Below are 24038 nucleotides of genomic sequence, written 5' to 3' on the forward strand. Positions count from 1 at the left end.
AAGTTACGCCCCCTTTGTTACGTCAAATCCTTGATCCACCAATGGAGACTGAATTTCCTGGTGCATTGTCCAACCGGAAAGTGTTGAGTAACACCATTTAGGGAGACAGTTATTGAAAATAATTATCTTCAAGGAACGCAAACAAATAATATAAAGGGAAGAGCTAGCAACTTGATTTGAAATAGTGAAGTTATCTTTGTTGAAAGTATTTTTTCAAATCAAAATATTGCCTTCCGACGTAGCATTTATGACGCAATTTATCACGTGCTAAACACACACACTGTTATATAGGGTAAAAAAAATCGAGAAACCTATGTGGTTGCTTACACAGATACTTGGTTGTCTGCAGAGCCAAAAAGCCGCCCCTTGCTGTATTTTGAAGTTCCAGGATCCAATTTCTTGAAACTTCCCATGTTTCACATACTTAATTAGCTTATTTCAATCAGCAAAAACGCAAACTTGAATTTTGAATGAAAAATGGTTATCCAGCCTAATTTTATCATTATTTGACTCTTATGATATCGAAATTGCAGACGAAAATATAGTAAATAGTATAAACAAGAGGGCCATGATGGCCCTAAGTCGTTCAACTGAGTAAAGGTTTTTGACCTTTCTAGCTGCTTAACAATTTTACTCAACAAATATCCTTTTTTATATCTCCATGTTACACAGGTGACCCTCATGGCGGGTCCAATTTTGAAAGCAGTCACAATCAAGGTCATCCAAGAACAGCATTGAGATGATGGTTTTCAAAAATGTACACATGGATCAAATTTGCTGTAGCTTCAAAAAGAAGAAAGCAGGTCAAAAGGTCATAGCTAATGTCATCCAAGGACAACATTTATTTTTGATTTCAAAACTGTACACATTGTCCGAATTTCATTGCTGCAGCTTCAAAAAAAAAATTAGGTCAAAAGGTCATATTTTATGTCATCCAATGACAACATTGATATCTGTTAACAAATCTGTACACATGGTTCAAATTGCATGGCTGTAGCTTCAAAAATAAGAAAGTACATGTAGGTAAAAAAGGTCACAGTCAATGCCATCCGAGAACAACATTGATAAAAAAATCAAACTGTTTACATGGTCCAAATTCCATCGCTGTAGCTTCAAAAATAAGAAAGTCTACAGGAAACTTGTAAACCTCTGGGTGTGGCCAGTTTTGGCCCTAGGTGCATAATTCGTAATTGTTAAAAAACAATTGTCTACAGACAGAAATACTAACGATGGACACTATTCCATAGCATTTTTGGCCAGTATAGCTATAAAAAATCAAACAACCCCTCTTTAACTGATACAGTTGCCTGCACACTGTCAGACTTGATACAGTTGTCTGCACACTGATCAGACAAGAAGATGTTTCAAAGTTTACCCTATCTAAACTATTTATAAATTGATTTAAGTACAAAAAAAAGTAATTGTATACACTACAGTCAAGTCAAATTCTTAAGAGTCAACAGCTGTTAAGTATTTTAAAGCCTTCCAGCTATTCAAATTACATACAAACCCAGACACTTCAGATTTAAAAATGATATTTAAGTTATTCAACATCCAACATACACAGCAAAGTTATCCTTGATTGCACATGTATTAAATTCATGTTTCTATAGGATGTATTTACTATCCAAGCAAAATATAGGAAAAGCTGTAATTAAGTGATTATTTGCCTCGTTAACGCTAATGATAATTGTGGTCTGCAAAGACATTTGTGCAACTATCAACATTTGCTAAAGGATTCCAGCTTTTGATATCTTAGTTTTAACACTTCTAATGATTTGCCACACTATATGTCGTCATACCAAAAAAAAAGTGCATTTTACAAAAACATGAGCAAGCACCTTTAAGTCGTAAATAGTGCGCTTAATGATGTTTGAGAAATTGGGGCATAAAGTTATTTGAAGTAAATACTCTATAGCAGGAAAATATTATTATATTTATGTATATTATACATAATTTATCAATACAATACAAGTCAATATCGTCTTAAAATTATAAGCAATGGAAGTTTCTCTTTCATTTTATTACACATATATGCACATTTGCACAAAAAATCACATACATATTCGATAGAAACCAAAAGTATTTACAATTCACAATATTTAATACAGACCAGCTGTACAGTACACACAATTGCAAATTCCAAGAATGAGTGAACATTTTTTCTACAAACCGTACAAATAAACAGAGTTTCTTTCATGCTTTACGATGAAATATGGGGTTTAAACAGTGAAATAACAACAGTGAAAATATAAATTTGATATTTTCACTGCAAAATAAGGAGTGAAAATATCAACTTTCAAAACTACTTTTAAATTCCTTTGTAGTTACTTGCCTTGATCAAATAAGAACACTGGACTTTGAACAAGTAAATGTTGTCAAAAAAATGTTTGAAAATTAAAGATTTTTTTTATTTATTTAAATAAATATATATTTGGAAATTAACAACTTACCGTTTATTACCGGTTATCCCGTTTTTCAAACATTTTCCTGATCTTTGAAGCTGAATGTTCGAACTTTTGCTTTCATACCAAACAAATTACAGACAAAAACAACTGTTCGAACATAAATAGAATTTTATATCATCGTTCAAATGTATTTTGAACTGTTTGTAGTACGTAAAATGAGCTTCCTGGAAAATTCACAGAACAATTTACAGATAATCCGATATTTTTTACCCCACCCACACCTTAAAATTTGTCAACAAACTAGCGTGGCATTCACTCTTTATCTGGAAAACAAACCTGTTTTCAAGCGAAACAGACTGGTCTCTGTCAGTAAGATGACTGAATATTAATTTACTATGTAAACACATGCAGTCTTAAACTAAGAAGAATGTTTAAAATCCAATGAGTATCCGCATTTGTTTTGCTAACACATTTGAACTTCCAAAGTTTCATTCATTAAATAGCGGCGTAGAAATTTGGTTATGTATTCATGCCCAACTTAAAATAAAAGTGTTTTCATTATTTTTTTGGAACATATGCGCACTTCATTGTTTACTGTTCATAAAAGCTTTGCACTAAAAAACGAGCGAATAATAAGCTATAAGAATGAATAGCAGAGAACTATTTCTCAGCAAACCGAAAATAGAAAAAGTTGACAGCTATAATTTTGCATGAGGGGCGCCCCACGGGTAGCGGCGTAAAAACCACCCTTTTCAAAAAAGGGGGTAATTCAGAATTAAATAAAAGAAAACTAATAAAACTCCGAAAATAAGCATAAAAGAAACAGAAAATTTGTTTATTTCAGTGTAAGATCGTATTTAATTCCATTCGTGATCATAGAAAAACTACATTTTCACTCGTGGCAAATGTTTTTCTATAACACTCGTGAAATAAAATACGATCTTACACAGAAATAAACTAATACCCTCTATGTATTTGCTGTTTAAGGACTTTCGAAAATAAGGTTAAATAATGTCAAAAACCAAAAACCAGGCTCAAGATTCAGTATGTTGTTGTTGTTTTTTCAATTGGAAAATAGCTATTATCATTTGCTGAACGTATTTCAGATTCATGTACATGTATCAGCTTTTAAAGCTGCACTCTCACAGATGACCTTTTGACAACTTTATTAATAATTGTTTTTGGAACTTGAGTAAAAGTGGAAACCATTGATATAAGTCTGCTGACAAAAGACCACAAAAGACCACACCGCAGTTTTTCATATTTATGTTTGAAAATTGATATTTTATGGCTAAAAGCGTTACTAACACTTTAAGAAAAAAGTTTTTCGGCAGTTTTCCAAACAATTGAGATCTGTTCTATTGTAAGTTACCCAGTATTTTATATGATGTATGAAGGCATTGATACCAAAATCAGTTGATTCTGAGACAAATATGATAATATATATTGAGTCCGAGGCCTAAAAAAAAATACATTTGGTTCGGGTAACCCGACCCTACCTATGGAATAGGCGCCGACCCTACCGTTTTTATAGTCAGTTTGAAAAAAAAAATGAAAAATGAAAAAAAAAAAAAAAAAAAAAAAATCTTGTTTTTTTTTAAATTGCTTTTTAATATTAAGTTTAAACCTTAAATGCTTATACAGAAGATAGCTTTAACACCATTCTCCAATGATGAAAATTATTTTCTTATATAAAACCTAATAAAAAAATAAAATAAAAAAAAATAAAAAGCCTACCTACCCTACCTATTTTTTTTAAGGATGTAACCCTAACCAAACAATTTTTTTTTTAGGCCCGAGTCTGACACTGTAAATGAGTCCCTTTAAAGGAGCTAGACACAAGATGGTCCCATGATCAGCAAATACATTATTTCCACAAAACAAACATAGTACAAACAACGCTATTTTTTAAATTAACTGGGACTGACATGGAAGACAAACCCAGTAATTTTCGAATTGGAAAAATACGCAAAAACTTCAAAAGATACATGTGTTGTAATACATCAGTAAGTAAGATTCAATGTGTTGTACACAACAATATCAATTTTATGTAAATATTTGACTTTTTTTTTCAATTGTAACATCTAGTGTCAAGTCTCTTTAACATTATGTTTCAATAACAAGGACTTATTTTTAAAAATAAAAAAAATTCTGTCAAGTTGTTAAGGCTACTGCAAACATTTTCTTTTAAGGATTATAAATTTAAAAAAAATATATCAGAAGCCTAATACCATAGATAAGACGCAGGCATTTTTTCCAAAAGTTGATGAGGTAAAAGACTTATAGTCTAGTCTCAGTGGGTGAGAATGGTCTAGTGATATACGAGTTCACCTATCACCCAAGACGCTGTGAGTTTGATCCCAAGCAGGGGTTAGAGGGGTATAGGTGTCTATCTCACCAAAGACGTTGTGGGTTCAGTCCTCACAGCCCTCTGCTGTGCTTTTACATGAACATCTCAGATGCCAGATATATGTGGGGTTGATCGTTTCGCATTATGGTCATTTCCAAGTCATCAAAGATGGCGTCCATAATAACTACGAGAAATCCCAGATGGCGGCCAAGATACATGTAAAAACGAGAAATCCAAGATGGAGGCCAAGATACATTTAAAAACGAGAAATCCCAGATGGCGGCCAAGATACATGTAAAAACGAGAAATCCAAGATGGAGGCCAAGATACATGTAAAAACGAGAAATCCAAGATGGAGGCCGATAAATATAAATGTAGGTAAATGTGCTCAGTGTTAGAGAGTTCACTTCAGGTGCAGAAGGTCGGGGGTTCAAACCCTGGCCGCATCAAACCGCAAGATGTTTAAATATGGTACCAGTAGCTCCATTGCCTAGCGTTAGGCATTCAATGGGTAGTACTTGAAAAATAGTGTACTCAGTACTGGTTCAACCCAGGAATGTTGTATCCCATGTATCGGTGCTTTACACCGAGCACGTTAAAGATCCAAGAGGTCTCTTCACAAATAGTTACGGTATCACACCGGGATCTCTTGTATCTCACTCTGTTCTTCCAATGTCTTGATTTGAGTATGAATATCACTTCTATCTCATGTCACTTATGGCATTTAAAACACACAATTTTAGTCATGATGGCGTCACGGCGGGGTCAAGCCATAATGCAGCCAATAGGTGCAGGAAGACCTTGATAAACTCAAATAAACAATCTGGTAATTGTGCAAACAAAACAGCACTAACTTTGACCAAACTATGGCACGCACTAACTTTGACCAAACTATGGCAGGCACTAACTTTGACCAAACTATTGCACGCACTAACTTTGACCAAACTATGGTTCGCACTAACTTTGACCAAACTATGGCAGGCACTAACTTTGACCAAACTATGGCACACACATTGTATTTCTTCTCAATGAATTTTCTTTCCACTGAAAAGACATATATTCACTTCTGTATTACCGCTTCATCCCATGGTCCATGGATATTGCTGAAAAATATACAAATATATTTCAGAATACTGGTACTAGGTGAGTACCTAAATAGGAACACTACCTAAATATTGAACACCCGTTATAAAAGCATTTTTCCGATCACGATCGGTTTATTTACAATTTTTATAGACGCTTTCCTTAAATACGAATTCCAACAACAAGATACTCAAGTAAGTATTTCAAATGCTGCTATCATTCAAAGTTTTTCATGTTCAAATGTTAATACATGGCATGCAGAGGAATGACTCCATGCTTGCCACAATCACAGCATATTGGTATAGTCTGTATTTTTTACTTAAATCGTCAACTTTTACTGACAAAACTGACAAAAAAACAAGCTGGAAATATTTTTTTTTATTAATTTACTAAAACAAAACGTGTAGCAATACTTTTAAAAGAATACATAAAAATAAATAATGAATTAAAACTGTTCCATATTTAGGAACTCCCAGGAAAAAATGGCAGTCCTTGACTGGGCGGTTAATAAAGTACTTTTCATGCAGATTGGTAGTATATTGAAAAATACCATTTATATCAACCGATTGGGCTTCAATCCTAGTATGCTGATGGAAATTTTGTAGTTGTGGTGCAAGTCTAACTAAAAATATTTCAAAAATAGTGCCAAAAGTATTCCAATTTAGGTACTCACCCAGTACAGTATATCTTTCCTTTAAATACAACTATTTACTTGATCAATGTCAATAACATATACATGATTACTTCGAATATATTTCAAGTTAGATCAAATTTTGTATCAACTACATGTACATGTACCTTTTACTTAAACAGGGGTACTAACAGCTGATAATTGTCAATCCTGCAAAATAGCCGGGGGGTCTTATTCAACAAATGAGGGGTTCATGCCCAAGGCAGGGTTAAGGGGCTTAGACTCCTTTTGAAATTGTTTCCAAAGTCATATTCATCTGAAGGTTCTTTCTACTGTTTTTGATGCAAATTTCCAAACAAAAAAAACAATCTTTACAACAGTACGTCTGTTTCACCATGTGTTCATACTCTTTCTTATTGCATTAGGGACCATAAAGAAGCATTCCTTGACGAACCACGCATGATAGTAACAATTCTCCTTTTTTTCATACAAGAGAATGTTATACATTGACACCATAGGTATGAATACATGCTGTTCTCAGACAGTACCAGGTCGATGTGCAAATACAGACCCTAGGTCAACATTTTTATTTGAGACAATTAAATTTAAGGGGCAGCGGAAAGAAGCGGGATGGCTGGGATGAAAATCTATCAAATAATTTATAGTCGCCTTAAATAGTTATTATAACTGCTCAGAAACCATAAAACCATAAAGCGATTTAACGATTCCTGCATTTTTAAGATTGCAAAGTAAGTGCCTATTCTATAAATATAAAAAGCTCAGATATTACTTACTTTTTATAAGTCTGTAAAGAGATAAGCAACATCGGGCAGACAAACGTTATGAAGACAATGGCTATACACATTAGCACTGTGGCGGGAATGGATATACACGTCATGGTTGCCAGGGTTAACAAGGTCATAACTGTTGTCATGGCAATGTGGCTCGACTGGATGGATTGCTGAAACACATAAAGTAAGAATTTGGTAATGATATGACAATAGTTTCTTGTGTAGACAACATAAAGTTGAGTAATTCAACAATTCAAGGACCATAACTCTAAAGTGACTGGCCCTACATGGCTGCAATCTAACCTAAAAAAGATCTGCCCATACAAATATATTCAAGCCTAGTGGTGATATGACACAAGCTATTCGAGTGACAGCGTGGACAACATACAGTTTGTGAAATTTAAGCAATTCAAGGGCGGCAATGTCACAGTCTCAGAAAAGTATGAGGCAGCTCTAGGATCGCACCCTAATTGATCCCTCCAAGTCCATGCTTGCAAGTCAGTCGCTCCACTAACTGAGCCCAGATTGAGTGTCAGCAGGTGTTAACGTAAACCATTGGATCAAACAAACATGTGCTATAACTTATTGATTTTTGGTCAATTAAATGGTTGAACAACATCTACATCCAACATTACACAATGTATGTTAATTGACATTTTTCTTAAAAAATTAAAAGTATAAATTAGATCCTACCCTAAGATTTCTTCTCAGAGCCGGCCAAAGGGCAAATATCTCAACAGCAAAGGTCACAGTGGCAAACGCGTGGAGTGTTGTGTGTAAACGGGATGCCAGACAGACAGACGCAAATAAGCCAGCATTCAGCGACAAGACTCCACTAACCCTGAAAATTACGTACATGTATGTGCACTGCTGTACTATTTAATTACCTTTGGCATTTTCATGATTCAATAAAATTCATCAAAACAAATATGGCTGCTGCTGATTTTGTCATTTTTTCACTGTATCCTATAAATAAATGCTATTGTTGAAATAAGGTTTTTTCTCTTGACTTTTCTCGTATTACTTTGCCTGCGTCCTATATATGAAAGCGTCCTATACACAATGATTTATGGTATTTTTGTTAAGTGAACTAAGCTTCAAATTCGAAAGAAAATGTCAAAATTTCTTGCACATACACATTGTGTTCGGAGTCATTATGAAACTCTCAAATTACTTTAATGCAGCTAAGATTCTAGACTATTTATTAATACACACAGAGCAGGCATGAACATACAGAAACATATAGCTTTTGATTACATTTATACACACATGAGGCTTCTAAATGAAAAGTCAGATAGATGAATGTTTGTACGGACGCACTGACGCATGGACAGACAGACGGATAGATTCATTGGCTGGATGATAATGCAGAGAATAAGAGACAAATAATAAGTTAAACATACATCTGAGCATCAGCACCGTAATCATGACAGAGGAGATTAGCAATCAGCATCACTGCTGTCATGGCGTAGATGGTATCTGTGGCGATGGTTTCCGTTAGCGACAGGAGAACCGGAGACAGACAGTAGCTGAACCCAGCAAATATCAACACGGTTTTCATGTCCTCAAGAACTAAAACAGGATTACATTTTGTTCATCTTAAATTAAGTTTCATGAATGTATTTATTCTGTATTTAAATATGTTATTAATGTTAACAATATTAATTATGATGGCAGAAAGAATATAACTTGAGTGACTTCAAACTTCTGGGTAATTTTTTATTTTAGGCAACACCAATTTAAATTTTGTTTGGTGAATATAGGCTGGATGGGGGTAAAATAAATATATTTCATCGATTCCATTTTTTCCAAAGCATTTTTTTTCATTTAGAATGATAATCTTAAATATTTATAATAAATTCTTCGCCCTTAATAGTTCAATTTCAAGCAAATATCTCATGGAGTTTTCATTTTTAAGTGCTTAAATGCCTTAAAGTAAAAACAAGTTTGTTTCTATAAAAAAACAAACTCAGCCGTACAAAACACAGTGTGGGCATCATTTATATTCATAAAATTAAATGTAGTCCATACAATTTGGAAATTTATTTTCGCATGTGAGAAAAAATAGGGAATAAAATATTTTACTTAGTGATCACCAAAATTTATTTTTCACAAGTGGCGAAGCTGCTGTTTGGAGCAGTGAAATATCAATTTTATTTCACAGATAAATCTCTATAAACCATTAGAAAGCATAAAATAATTCATATGTTTAAGCATTGGAAATGACCATGAGTCGACAATAACAAACATTGGATCACTCACAAGTTCTCTGTGTCTGCACCCGTCGCTGCCAGATAAGCCACGTGTTCGTTAAATACCCTAAGAGAGTGAGTGACGCCGATATGAAGACTAGAATCTCTGGCTGGAGGACATGGCTGTCCATAAACAGGAACACAAGCACAAACATACACACACTGAAAGAAATTTTGTATAAAATGAGAGGTTATACTGGTGTAGACTACAGGCAGCAGTTCCGTAGACATCACAACTGTATCAATTATCAAGTCTCAAAGTTTAAAATGAATGATGAAAATAAGAAAACAAACACTTGAAATATACAAATTACAGAATAAAATCCATGATATTTTTCACAAATGATTATGTATAGATAGAAGTATACATGTATGTATAATAATTTGTGTAAAAAACAACAATCACCATAGATTCTATTACTATGCCAAAAAATAATAATATAGGAGAATCATGTAAAAAACAATGACGCCTAATTTTTTGCAGAAGACATTTTAGGAATAGTATTTATCATGGAACATCTTGAACCCATGACTTATGATAAGATACAAGGTTTGAAAAGAGTAAACAAGTTACATGTGTATTTTTTATCCTTTTAAAACAAATGTTGGCAGAGGTCTGACCTAGGCATATTTTAGTTGTTTGGTAGGTCAAAGTCGGAGTGCAGACATAATACATTATTAAACTACTAAGTTAACATTCACCTGGGGCCGTAGAATTTTCTTTTTCTGTCAAAACTCAATTTATAAAAGATGAGACCTAAACAAAACAAAAGCCCATCAAAACTACAAATATCAACCCTAGATACCAAAAAAAATACATAAAGTATTAATTATTAAATTTACATTACACCGAAATGTAATGGTAAGCATTTGCTTATTCGCTTTGCTGTTGTGACTGGTCTTATAACAAAAACAAAACAAAAAAAGTACCGTACAAAGCATTTTTGAGACTGTGGCCCCAAAATAAGATATTGATTTTTTAGGCCTGGTTCAAATAAAAGTTATAGAGTAAAATATGGTTGAAACTGATCATGACATCACATTTTTAATTGTGAACAAACCTGCACAGCTGCTGGACAATGACACCGCTTTCATTTACCACTGCCCAATAATCATAAGTTCTAGTGTACACTGAAAAAAAGATAACAAATAAATTTAGTGAGATTGGAGTTTCAATATAAATAATACATGTTAAAACAAGGAGCATAATTATTTTTCCACGGTGCCATGTGGCTCAATATTTATAAATTTCTTTTAATATTCAAAATACATCATAACATTGTAAATATGTTTGTGTGGCCAATTTATGCCTCAATACAGCCCAGACATTCACAAGATTAAAGGGCATTACAGTTTTGATACATCTGGTCCTAGTCCATATAAACAGTCACTTTAGAGTCTTTGACAATTTTTAATTTGGCGACTTTACGCGTCCATATCCCACTTGTTGTTTTCCTATCCAAGTATGACAGATCCCAGCGCAAAGTATATTGAGCAGAAAGATAACGGGTCACCGGCTAGATGGTTCTAAAATGGCCATGTTATGTTGACAGAAGTCAATCTGAATAAGACTAATTATTTGTGTTTTATTTAACACTTGTATGTATGTATGTATGTATGTATTTCTTTAGACCTTACGGTCAAGGATAACCCATGAAAGTGCAAGCACTTATTTCCAACGGGGTCCTTTGTTTTTGCTGAAGGGACAGCACGCTGAAGAGACAGTGGTGGGATACAAGGAAGTCTGGGTGCGATACCCTAGCCCTTTTTCGAAGAGACCCCTTGGTTCTTTTACGTGCTGAAGCACCGATACACGGGGTACAACTTTCCTAGGTTAAACCAGTACTGAGTACACCACTTTTCCAAGCACTACCCTTTAAATGTCAAGCGCCAGGTAAAGGAGCTACTTGTAACAACTTTTAATGTCTTTTGGTATGACGCGGCAAGGGATCGAACCCACGACCTCCCACTCCGTAGGCGGATACTTAACCACTAGGCCACGGAGACGGTTTGACTTCAGTGTAATAAGAGAAAGATTATAATTGGCTAAAATTAGTTAATGTGTAACTTTTGTGTTTTTATTTTACAGTGAAGTATTGTGGAGTTTTAGTTGAAGAATATATTTTACTTTTGTATCTATCAGTTATCAGTCGACTTGTGGTGTTTAGGGAAGAAAATGAATATCCAAATGTTAAAAAAGTTCTCTAAACGTGCATTAATTTATTGTGGCTACTCTGGTCCCAGCTCCTTTGCGATCCAGAGAATGACTATTTCCTGATCTGTATTACAGTGATGCTTTGTCAACAGGTCTAATAATTTTCAATAGTTCAATTTTTTTAAGTGCAATTGAATTTTAAAATAAATATGTATGGCTGAAACAGGGTGCACTTGCTTTAGACAAAGGTAAGAGTAAGATAAATGTGCTAAGTCTTTGTCTTAAAATATAATATGTGCAATTTGAATATATCTTACTAGTTCTTAATGGCATGAATTTGTCTTATCTGTGATAATTATCATACATTATATAACTAACCATTTTAAACTTTGTTAGGATATAAGTTCAATATGCCTCTCACATCGTGTCCTTTTAGATACATATATGTTTAATATTATTTATATAAGATTTTAATGTCTTATTACACATGCATTTTTTTCTTTTAGATAAATCCTGTTGTTATTTGTTAAATGATCATGCCGGTAAAAAGCTATAAATAGCTTATATTTCAAATACTGTACTATATGGAATCCGACAATAAACAAATATTGACTTGACTCGTATTGACACAATGAAAATCCATGGAGAAAACTTTCCGCCTTACGGAAGCTAATGATAACTTACAATTTTTTTTCAATTCATCTAAAAAGCTCTCATCTACATAGTGATCTGGTACTCCCTGATCTTCATACAAAATTTTCTTCCATTTCGTGCCTGCCGCCATCGTTAAGTCATGTGACCTGATAGACTGAACATGGACCGAAGTGAAAAGATTAATATTGCAGACGCTTTCCTTGTAACTGTTTTTAATAAGCGTTTTGGTGATACATATACATTCAGGATAACCAGTCTATTTCGTTGCTATGGCAGTTTACACTTCCGGAAAAGTTGTTTACAATATGGCGGACACCATTAAAATTGACATTAATTAAATCACTACATTTTTCGGTCTTTTTAGAGGATTTTATCCGGTCAGATTGTGTGTGAGTTAGCTTTAAAGCGTCAAAGAACAAGACACAATGCCAGCCAAAAAGAAAAAGAGCGGAAAGAAGAAGAAGAGTGGCAAGAAGTCTGCAAGAGGATCCCCAACTAAAATGGGCCCAGATATCAATGAGCTTTCCAAAGAGTATTATCTCGTACAAATCAGGGATCTGGAAAACAGACTTGCAAGGTGAGTTATCTGAACTGCTTTTGCTTTGCAATAATAAATTCTCATAATAAATATGTTCAGTTAACTCTGATTCATGTTAAGTCCTCAAAGTCAAACCACAATGCATACAATTACAAGAAACTTGTTTAATTGTAAGTTAATCGAAATACCTGAGTTGAGAAGCGTCCGGATGCTGATTTAAAACAATGAATAGTTTATCACAGCGCTCAGCAAACACAACATGTATGAAGTGAATAGTCACTGTATGTTTACCAACATCATTAACTGAGGTAAAGGGCCTATACTGTTTCACTCAATCTTCGTCCAACCATGTTCTGTACTAAACAGCACAAATGTACATAGTCAAACAAGATACAAATATCTTTATTAAGTGTCAAGTATAATATGCTAAAAAGAAACATTAGCTCAATGAGCTATTTTCAGACATGAATAACACATGAATAACAAAACTATGTCACTGACACATTGTTGCAGAAGAGTAAGAATTTCAATAATACAAGAAGACATCAGGTAGACGTCTAGATTTTAATAGCTGCTGATTTTTCTAATGTCTCTGTTTTGCATTACAGATACCAGAAAAAGTGCGATGAGTTGGAGGTTTCCAATGGCCAGTTCCAGGACAAGTTCGAGCAGATGGCCACAGATAAGAAGGAGATTGTTGCCTTCTGGAAAAAGCAGGTTGAACAGAGAAGTATGTTTGTGGATTTATTTGTTAATGTTTGAGGTCCCCTTTAAGGTTTTGAAAATATGCAAATAATTCCCCTTTTTCTTTTTGGTCTTAATGCCTTAATCAAAATATTAGAGAAGTGTTTTAATCTTTGATGGCAGATTATTTTGCAATCAGTCATTTTCAGAATCATCATTTTCCATTTCCAACTATTTGTATATAACTTAAAATTGGCCTTCATATGTCTTCATGATAAAGAGCATTCACTTATAGTTGTGCATTAACAAAAGTCTAGAAATTCAGTGATATGTTATTGTTTAACAATCAAACTGTTATTTTCATTGGAATGTTTATTCAAGTTGATTGTTTAATTGGTAATAAACGGCTATTGGCCAAAAATACATATAGCATACAACTTAAAAAGATGAGAAGTTGTGTCATGAGAATGCATCAATACAAGCGTATATGCTATAGATTAAACATGATTACTTACCTTTAACTGACTGACCTTTACTGATTGTTGTAGACAAACATGGCTTGATGGTGTAAATCATTCCTCACATTGTGATACTTATAAATGCTTTAAGTCTTTATTAAATGTTGAAAGACACCTTTTAAAATATCAGTTTACTATTTCCAGTATGAAAATCATTGGCTAGATTTAGAACCTCTAGTCATAAACTCCATATTGAAATTGGTCGAGTTTTTAGTATTGATAGAACTGATCACTTCTGTATTTATTGTTTATTGGACAAAGACATACTTGTTATTGAAGATGAATATCATGTTTTTTAAGTGTTCAAGATTTAATGACATCCGTGAAAATTATTTGTTTTCTTGGTATCATGGAAATACTGATATTGTTCATTTCTATAATCCGATGGCATCGTAAAATATTACCCATATAATGAGCCATATTAAATCCACTGCTCTTTACGTTCATAAACACAGGTTAGCTATAGACAACACTTAAATTTGTTTACCAAGAGACACAACTCTTATTTAGTTACTATAATTATGTATTTTATTATATTTGATTTGCATTGCAACATGTATTATGGGCTGGAGGCCTTTTATTGAATAATATTTCGTTCGTGCATACTAAACTATAAGTAGATGGTATACATTATAGGTTAATTTGTGTGATGTGGTTTGATTTCAAAGGAGTACAGAATGCATAAATAAGTCTGTGATGTATAATGAATTTATAAGTAGTAATACATCTTCAAATGAAATATATACATGTATCTCCATATTGCAGCTGATGACATTGCTGATCTGAATGACAGACTGATAGGTCTACAGCAGGCCAAGGATGCTGAGAAGGAACAATACGAGTCTGAACTCCAGAAATTAAAGAATGAGTTCCAGGAGACAAAAGACCAGCTTCAGTCTGAAAATATGATCCAACGTAGGGAATTTATATGCTTATGATAAGTTGTTGCTGATAGAATGTTCATTCGTACAATCCTCTTCTTCTTCATACAAATATAATGATCTGGGCTCCTTCAAAAACATATGTAGTTTACCGATACTAAGCGTTGTGGTGGCATACAATATCTCAAATGATAAAATTTTGAAACACTTTATACACGTTTATTGTCATTTCTTGTGAATAAGTGTCAGGTTACTCAGTGGGTTCTATATGTTAATTTTGTAATTGTTAGATTTTCTTGAACAAGCTGGAATATATCAACATATATTTTTTGCAAGTCAGTGGTTGATTCATGCTTATGGTTTTGCGCTAATTTTGATCACTGTGTATGTAGATTTTTAAATTAGTAATGTATCTTTATAATATTTAAAGGCTTTGGATGGCACAGATATGATAATCGCAGATGATATACTCGGTATTATGATATAAGAACTGAAGCTGTAACTATTTCACCATTTCGTTTTAAGTCTTGTCATTCAGTTAAAAAGATAATGACCTGCAATAAAGAAAGTGGCTTTTAATTTGTACATTTATTGTAATAAGAGTTGTGTTTGTAATGATAAGTCATAATGTTTAACGTTGTAGGTAGTAAATGGATTTATATCATAAATGATGGCACCATCATGAAATAACATCCATTATATAAATCTGGTATATAACTGGTGTTATAACTCTTGAAGTGATGTCATCACTGAATAGCGTTGAAAATGTGCATGCCCTATAGTGCCATTGAAAATCATCCATTTTAAATTTATGATATCACACTGTCATGGTTATTCAATACAAAGTTTATTTAACTCATGTTATATACGCTGTATAACTTGCATAATGTTTTTTTTCAATTCCACAGAGGGCAAGCTGGCTTCGCTGGAAGAGTTTAAGGTCCAGAAGGAAGATCTGATGAGGAAGTTTGCTGAGATGGAAGAAGAGCTTGCGAAGAATGAGGCAGACCACAAGGAAGAGATCTACAGACTTGAGAGGAAACAGGTCATCGATAAAGACATGTAAGTCACTATTAACAGGGGCAGATCAAGGAATTGACGTGAAAGGGGGTGTTAATAATGGGTGTTACCTTTTGACTTCCCCTCCCATAGAATCATAATTGCTTTGATTTAAAATGATTAAAAAAACAAACAAAACAAGAACAGTCATACTTTTTTTAAACATAAACTGCCATTAATTTTTGACAGAATAAAACCCCATAAACAAGAGCAATATATATATGAGTGACATTTGCAAGGAGTAGCGCTATTTGCTGGAAAGTTATAATGACATCAAGTATATTCAATAAAAAATAAATTCAATACCTATCCTTCCTCGTAATTTTGTTGTTACCCTTAACAAAAAAGTCAAATGAATGAGTATTTTTTTATTCCAGGCTCAAAAAAGAAATGGTGAACAGAGTAAACCAAGTTGCTTCAGAATTCCGCAAAGTCTCCAACAAACAGATGGCCGAGACGACGAAACGAACGATCCGAGACAACGTGTCAATTACCGCTCAGCTTGATAAAATGTCTGACAAGACGACAGAACTCATTTCGGAAAATGACGAGTTAAAGAAGAAAAACAAGGAACAGAGACAAAAGATTGAGATGCTTGAAGACAACGAGAAAGAAATTTTAAAGAAGAATCATAGTAATCAAAAGGTAAAGCAAGACTGACTGAAGAAATTGGTTCATTTCGGTTTCCCTCCAACCCTATTTTTCCCAACCAAACCCTAATTTTTTCATTGCCATCAGACAATTTTATTTTTTTTACTGTTAATATTTACTCCCATAAATTAACGTTTTTTACGGATTGTTTCCAGGTAAATGTTAATCCAGACCAAATAATGTGACTATGATGTTCGGCCAAAATGTTTCTTTAAAAAAAAAAAAAAAAAGACCAACCTACCCTATAATCTTCAGTCAGCAAATATATGCCATATACAATGTATATATATATATATAATTATATATATAAATTCTGCCAGTCCAATGAGTTTTGAGTCTATATACAAGCATATTATATTCAAGATTATTGTGATAAACTATTTTTTGTTTTGTAGAATCAAGTTTCAGAATGTGGTTTAGCTAATTGAAATATTATTAAGATAATTAAGCCTCAAGATTTTTTGAGACATTTAGGAGCCTGCTTTACAGGTTTTGCAATTACAGAATGCAAAATGGACAGAGATATATGTAAGAATGTTTTAAAGCAAGAAACAATTTTCATTTCTACGTTAATACATCTATATACATACCGGGTATATAAAAAATAAGTTCGCAGTCAACTCTTTTAGAAATGTGTTTAGGCCTTATAAAAATACATTTAGTTCGGGTTACTAAACCCTACCTAGGAAATAGGTTTTTATAGTCAGTTGGTAATATAAGTATCTATCATGTATTTCCGGTACGGATAGAAAAATCCGACCCGAGGGCATGCTTGTAAGCGGTAACGAGGCTTGCCGAGTTACCGGTCACGCAGCGTGCCCGAGGGTCGGATTTTTCGATCCGGACCGGAAAGACATGATTGATATTTTTTCTTGCATACCTTTAATCATGAATTTGTGGAAAATTTGACGTAGAAAACACACTTTTGTTCATTTCACCAAAACGCGCGTGCGATGTTGTTTAATGGCGTCATAGAGCGCAGTGATTTTGAATTATAACTAAAAATAGCGTTTTTTAACGATTATTTATGTTCAATTTTAATTAAAAGTCTTGCAAAGATACATAATATTTGATTGCGCTTTATTGGAATGGCATAATATATTGTTCATAAACCATACAATTTATTGAAATAAGAAGTGGCGCGTTGTTGCGCATGACTCATCTTACATGGGGTATGTAAGATGAGTTTTTCCAGCACTGGTCACATGACCGGAAACACACGTCTGGTATGCAAGAAAAAAGAAAATACAGATTATTTTTTTCAAGTGTGTTTTAATATGTTGTTTAAAACCTTTAACACTCTATATACAGAAGTTTACTTTAACAACACCATACCCCAATTATGAAAATAACTTTCTTATATAAAGCCTAATAAAAATTAAAATAATAAAATAAAAAGCCTACCTACCCTACCTGTTTTAGAAAAGGATGTAAACCTAACCAAAGTATATTTTTTTGGCCTTATTGTAGATCTATTTAAATTAGAAATGGTTTGAAGAAAAGACAGTTATCAAGATTAGGGTAAAACAAGATGTGCATTGTTTGGCGTGTATTTTTAGATCATCAAGATGTTGACTGAGAAGTGTCGTAACCAGGAAGCCATGATCGAAGAATTTGAGTTGCGAGAACAAGAGTACCAGGAACTGGTGTCGGAGAACGAGATGTTGCGATCGCAGAACGAGTCTATGAAGTAAGACTTGGCACATACAGTATTCAATCTTAAATACTTTCCTAATTTTAGTCTTAATCATGAATTATGATTTCGGGAACAGGAGTTCTTGAACTCTGGTTTGAGATGGAGAAATTGCAATCAGAAAAAACAATGCTATGAAGCTATAGTTTAAGTCCTACTTGGTGTGCTCCCAATAATGATTTTATCTTTAATAAATAGAGCCGGGGGAAGAAGAGTTACTGGCCCCAACTCTTCAAAATTAAAAGTTTAAAGGGACTTAAGATCACCTGAGAAATTGGGGCTGGGAGCTTGTGTCCGAGAATAAGATGTCACACAACAAGGCAATGAAATAAGGGGAAGTAATTCAAAGGGATAAATATGAACTGCATTTCTGTCGAAAAAAAAAGAAAACATTAAAGAGTATATTAAGAGCCAATTGTCTGAGCCTTGGTTGCATTCTCATTGTAGGCCTAGTACGCGGCGTTTAACCATGGCCATTTCTCAATTTTTTTTCAAGATAGTCAAATGAAACTTGGTATACATGTTGCAGAAAACATACAAGTAGTATAGCATAACCTATAACTCTGGCTTTGGCATTATTCCACTTAATCTACAAGGATGAATAAGACAACTTAAATTGGTGTTAGAGTTTGCAAATTTTTGGCTCCAGCACTACTCTTGTTTTTTTGAATGTGTGATGAAGTAAGGAAGTATTTATTGGTTTGTTTATAGGTTTATTCTGTCAAAACTTAGTCACTTACCTATTATATATTGTTCACAGAGAAGAGATTGACACTTTAAATAAAGACAATGATAACTTGGAGTTTGAGCTGCGAACCGAAACAGACAAAGTCAGCAAAGAAGTCCAGAATCGTAAAAAGTTGGAGAAAATACTTGGTGACGCGGCTGGAGCTCTCAAAACAGCGCTTAGGGTAAGTCAAGGGTCATTCTTATGTCATTTTAGATAAAATTTGCATTTTGTGACGATCAAGGTTTGATAAATCGTATTATGTATGCCGCTGGGGCTCTCAAAACAAAGCTAAGGGTTAAGGTTAGGGTCAATCTTATGTAATTTTCTTTTTACGTAAAATATGCATTTTACTGATGATAAAGGTTTAATAAATCGCGTATCTATAAATCTCCTAAGGTTTGGTGTACAGATTTAATATTGATCTTGGGCTGTATTCAATAAACAACTTAATTGATCAATCTAACATAAATTTAAGAGTAGAATTCGAGTGTTTTGATTGTAGTCCAGGACTGTACAATTAATTGCCCAATTGACATGAACATACATGTTGATTGATATCTGAAGAATTTTTTTTTTGTAAATTGATCTTTGCAGAAAAGAGTTCCTAATGAGAGTTAAGTCAACTCCATGAACAAGGTTCTTAATGAGAGTTAAGTCAACTCCATGAACAAGGTTCTTAATGAGAGTTAAGTCAACTCCATGAACAAGGTTCTTAATGAGAGTTAAGTCAACTCCATGAACAAGGTTCTTAATGAGAGTTAAGTCAACTCCATGAACAAGGTTCTTAATGAGAGTTAAGTCAACTCCATGAACAAGGTTCTTAATGAGAGTTAAGTCAACTCCATGAACAAGGTTCTTAATGTTGATTAGTATATAAAATTTGCATACTGATCTTTGCAGAAAACAACCTGATGATGATGAAGATTGTGAAATCCATTAATTAGCTTCAGGGCTGGGACAGAACCTAGAACATGTGCTTATAAATGTTGGTTGATATCTAAGAAAAATCAAGTAACTGTTGACAACTTTCATCTGTTTTACAGAAAACAGACCCTAATGAGGATGACGAGAACTCGATGAATGAGGTTGAGCGAAGGGACAATATGTTAGAATACCTGCTCATATTGCTAAACTCTGCTGCGGCCATTGGGGTTGGCCCGCAGCCTGGGGATATTGGGAAACAGTACAAGGTGCGACAGAAGAGTGCCAGCGAGATGCCAGGAAAACAGGGCATTAAAAGAGGGTAAGCTATGGGCTTGTTTTTCTATTTCAGCCATAAGTTTATTGGGTTTGTTTTTCTATTTCAGCCATAAGCTTATTTAAGGACCTATTCTTTTTTTCCAGTAAAAATCACATCATAGTTGATGTATTGTCTGTTCTGTAAACTGTATGTAAAGGTTTAGTTGTCGGTCCAATTTATGTGAGTATTTTTAGCTTTATAGAGGGTGCCATTTATAACCATCAATTTACCCGTGCTAGTTTTCCCGCCATTTCACTCCTGTGTTTACAACCGTATAAGACGGACAAATGTAATATTGTCTACAGATATTTATTCTTGCAAGAGAATATCTAGCTGCCGGCTTTAGTGTTTTCTATCTATGACGATAAGCCAACCAAAGTGGGTTTCGTCCAGTACTCCAGTTAAACACCAACACAAGATCACACTTTTGTATAACACAAGATCACACTTTTGTATAACATCATGCTAAGCTGGTGTGATCAATATAATATCGTAATAATTTGTTTCACAATGGTGGTAAAAAAAATATGTTTTAACTAATTAAACTATTGAGTAATGTCAGAAGCACCTCTCTAACCAGTAAATTATGTGTAAGTGTTTCAATTATCAATGCTACGTTTTTCTTTTCCAGCGAGCTGCCTATGGTGACGGGACCTGGCACACTGCCTCACTATCAGTTGGGCGACCTGGGCTTGATCCCGCGCCCGAAGCAACCCATCATGACAAATCTGGACAAGATGCGGGTTCTCTCCGCGACCACACGTCTTGGCGGGCTCCGAAAAGTTCTCTGTCGCTCCGTTGGTGTTCAGACCGTCAGCGCACCTAAGGTTAGTACGAGTGATGTTCAAAATATTCTGTAGGCTTTCCAAATGCCACTGTTACTTTTCCCTGTGATTTCATAGAACTAAAGAGGAGATGTAAATGAAAAGGCATTCTACTCTTCTAAAATGTATATTGGTTCTTAAGTTGTGATGAGTAAAGTTTAGGTAAAGAAAACATTATGAAGTTATTCAACGGATGAAAAAGGTTTTTCAGCACTTTAATGTTTAACAACAGAATTCTTTAGAACCAGAAGGCTTATCAGACCTTGATTTATTCAGCATTGATTTATTGGCAATTGGTTTGCAACATATATTAAAATTGGGCCACACTAATTTCATATTTTCTTCTACAAAAATGGGTGCTGTAAATTTGTACCTACCTTTTTTTTTAAAAATGGTTATTTTTATTTCTTTAAATGACATAAAGTCAAAATTATGTTGTTGTTTTTCTAAAAATTAACAACACAATTAACAAAAAAAATGATTTAAAAAATTCAAAAAAAAATCTTGTAAACTGATGTTGCATATAGGAATGCAAAGTGTTATATTTTTTTTTATTATTCAAATAATGTCTGTGACTATTTTTAAAGGGACTGACACCAGATTGGCACCAAGAAAAGTTTTTTCTGTAACGAATCTCTGAGGACATCTATTTAATAAAATGTTTTACTCTTTGATATCATTATTGTAAATAAATACCAAACTGTAAAAAAAAACCAGGTTGGAGACCGGTTTCGAACAGATTTCGCCAAAATTGCAACCCAGTCTTGAAAAATATAAATAAAACTGTGAAAAATGAATTAATTTTAAACTATGTGGTACTTCAGTTAGTAAGTTTCAATGCATTGTACACATCGATACCAAGTTTATGTCAGTTTTCGACAATTTTCTTTTTTTTTGCTTTTTCATCATACGGAGTGCAGCCCCTTTTAAACACTGTTTCATTAATGCACCGTATTGTTTATGTCACAGGCGATGTTCTACGCTGATCAGCTATTGAGTCGAGCCCCTCATTCCACACAAGAAACTGTTCTACATGACCTCCAGCCCCCAGAACGATCACGCGCATCCCCAATCTCACTCGGACCAATCTCATCCTCGAAAAAGATGATGGCGAAAGTCATGTGATCAAAAATGGAGGATTAGTTGTGTTTTAAACTTTAGTATTTAATGTTGTTATTGAGTAATGATATTGTTTACACAAGCGGTTTGTGATCAACATTTATTTTATTATAAAAACACTTAGTTGAGTTTTATTCTTTAAATCAGTATTTTGTGATTTATACGTTTTTGGGTCGTAATTATGTGAATGATTAAATGATAAATAGCTAAAAAGATTTTTTATCAGTATTGAAAAAGCAATACAGCCTTAAAGGGGCCAAAAACAGGTTGATGTAAACAAGTTTTTTTTAATTTTAATGCATTATTTTAAATTCTTTTCTCTTAGATAATCAAATAAAAAAAATGCATATGATTTGTGTTCAGATTTAAAATATTATAATATTCACATTCATAAATGTTTTTTTTTTTTAATTTAAAAGCTATGTGATCTCATATTAAACCTCAGTTAAAAATGCGCAAATATAATGCTTAATATTTTTTATCTGCATTTTTTTTTTCCACATCAACCTCTATTGTGTCCCTTTAAAGGAAGAAAGGACCCTCTCATCAGTGATCGCATTGTTTTAGAATTTTTTAAAAATGGCAATATCAAGTTTTAATATTGAGTCGATTGTTCAGAACATTATGTTAATAACGTGATTAAAGAAATCGTTGACCTATTTGATTATGTGTTCTACTTTTTAAATATAAATAAGTATAGCTGAAACAGACGTTGCACTTCTTATTAGAAATGCTGTGTATCCAGAGCAGTTTCAAGCTATCAACTATGACAGTAGCCACATTGTTAACTTTAACAAATTTCAGAGTTATCGGCCAATTATCTATTTAAGAGCAAAAGATTTGATTGATCACATAATACAGAGATAGTTGGAACAATCAAAAAACCATTTTTAATTTATTTAGTATCTTTTAATGCTATTTATAACTAAAAAACTTTATCTTATATTTTTTGTACACCCCTTGATAAGAGGACCCCCTTTTGTGTGTTGTTTCACGAGTGAGCGCATAAAAGTGTTTATGCAATGTTGCTGTAAATGTAATGGTTCATTGTATCTTCACAGCATTTCTTTTTCAGTGTAGAAGGTCTTTTATCAAAAAAAAAATTCTAATTCTTACCTGGCCTTCACTTTTATAACTCACTCCATAAAAGAAATGCTTTAGAAGATCATGACTTTAGATTTATGATTTTTGATTTATTTGTATTTTCACAATTTTTTGTTGTTGATTATATTTTAAGACTGTCAAAACACTTGATGTTATAAAAACATTCCATTTATGCTATTAAAGAATAAATACTTGAAATACAAAAATATTTGCATCCTTTTTTTATCTTGTCTGCAGTTCATACAAGAAGGCAAGGATTTCAAGCTGCACTCTCACAGATTAATCGATCTGACAACTTTTTTATTTGTCTTGAAGCGAGCCAATTTATGCAAAAATGCATGGAAACCAGTGATATAAAACTGCTGACAAAAAATCAGATCGCAAATTTTCATGTTAAAATTAAACAAGAAGCCCATGAGGGCCTATGCTCAACTGGCATGGCTCTTGTGGTCATTTTCAATTCAGAGCATGTATGTATGGGTAAAAGGCAACAAATATATAGTTCATGTTTTGTGTTTGGGTTACCTGAAAACATTGCACGTTCAACATCTGAGGACAGAAAGTGTTGTAAGCATATTAGTTGCATGAACTATTTTAATATGTTCCAAGTAAAGGTCATGTGACAAAAAAAATTGCTTTCAAAACTGTACTCATGGTCAAAATTTCATTTCTG

At 33.5% G+C, this 24038-nt stretch overlaps 2 protein-coding genes across 2 annotated transcripts; one reads left to right on the forward strand and one right to left on the reverse strand.

Moving 5' to 3' along the window:
- Positions 1-2019: 2019 nt before the first annotated feature.
- LOC128223076 (phosphatidylinositol N-acetylglucosaminyltransferase subunit C-like) lies at positions 2020-12466 on the reverse strand. The gene is made up of 7 exons (XM_052932311.1): positions 12355-12466; positions 10577-10646; positions 9526-9677; positions 8667-8835; positions 7957-8104; positions 7267-7433; positions 2020-5861 (listed from the first exon to the last, which is right to left on the reverse strand). The coding sequence occupies exons 1-7, from the start codon at positions 12452-12454 to the stop codon at positions 5819-5821; spliced, it is 849 nt and encodes a 282-aa protein (XP_052788271.1). The 5' UTR covers positions 12455-12466; the 3' UTR covers positions 2020-5818.
- Positions 12467-12617: 151 nt separating this feature from the next.
- LOC128222900 (cilia- and flagella-associated protein 157-like) lies at positions 12618-22757 on the forward strand. The gene is made up of 10 exons (XM_052932072.1): positions 12618-12901; positions 13471-13592; positions 14830-14979; positions 15854-16007; positions 16382-16649; positions 18215-18345; positions 19109-19259; positions 20122-20321; positions 20950-21145; positions 22112-22757. The coding sequence occupies exons 1-10, from the start codon at positions 12750-12752 to the stop codon at positions 22265-22267; spliced, it is 1680 nt and encodes a 559-aa protein (XP_052788032.1). The 5' UTR covers positions 12618-12749; the 3' UTR covers positions 22268-22757.
- The last annotated feature ends 1281 nt before the right edge of the window (positions 22758-24038 follow it).

The sequence above is a fragment of the Mya arenaria genome, chromosome 17 (assembly GCF_026914265.1).
Source record: "Mya arenaria isolate MELC-2E11 chromosome 17, ASM2691426v1".
Classification (NCBI taxonomy): Eukaryota; Metazoa; Mollusca; class Bivalvia; order Myida; family Myidae; genus Mya; species Mya arenaria.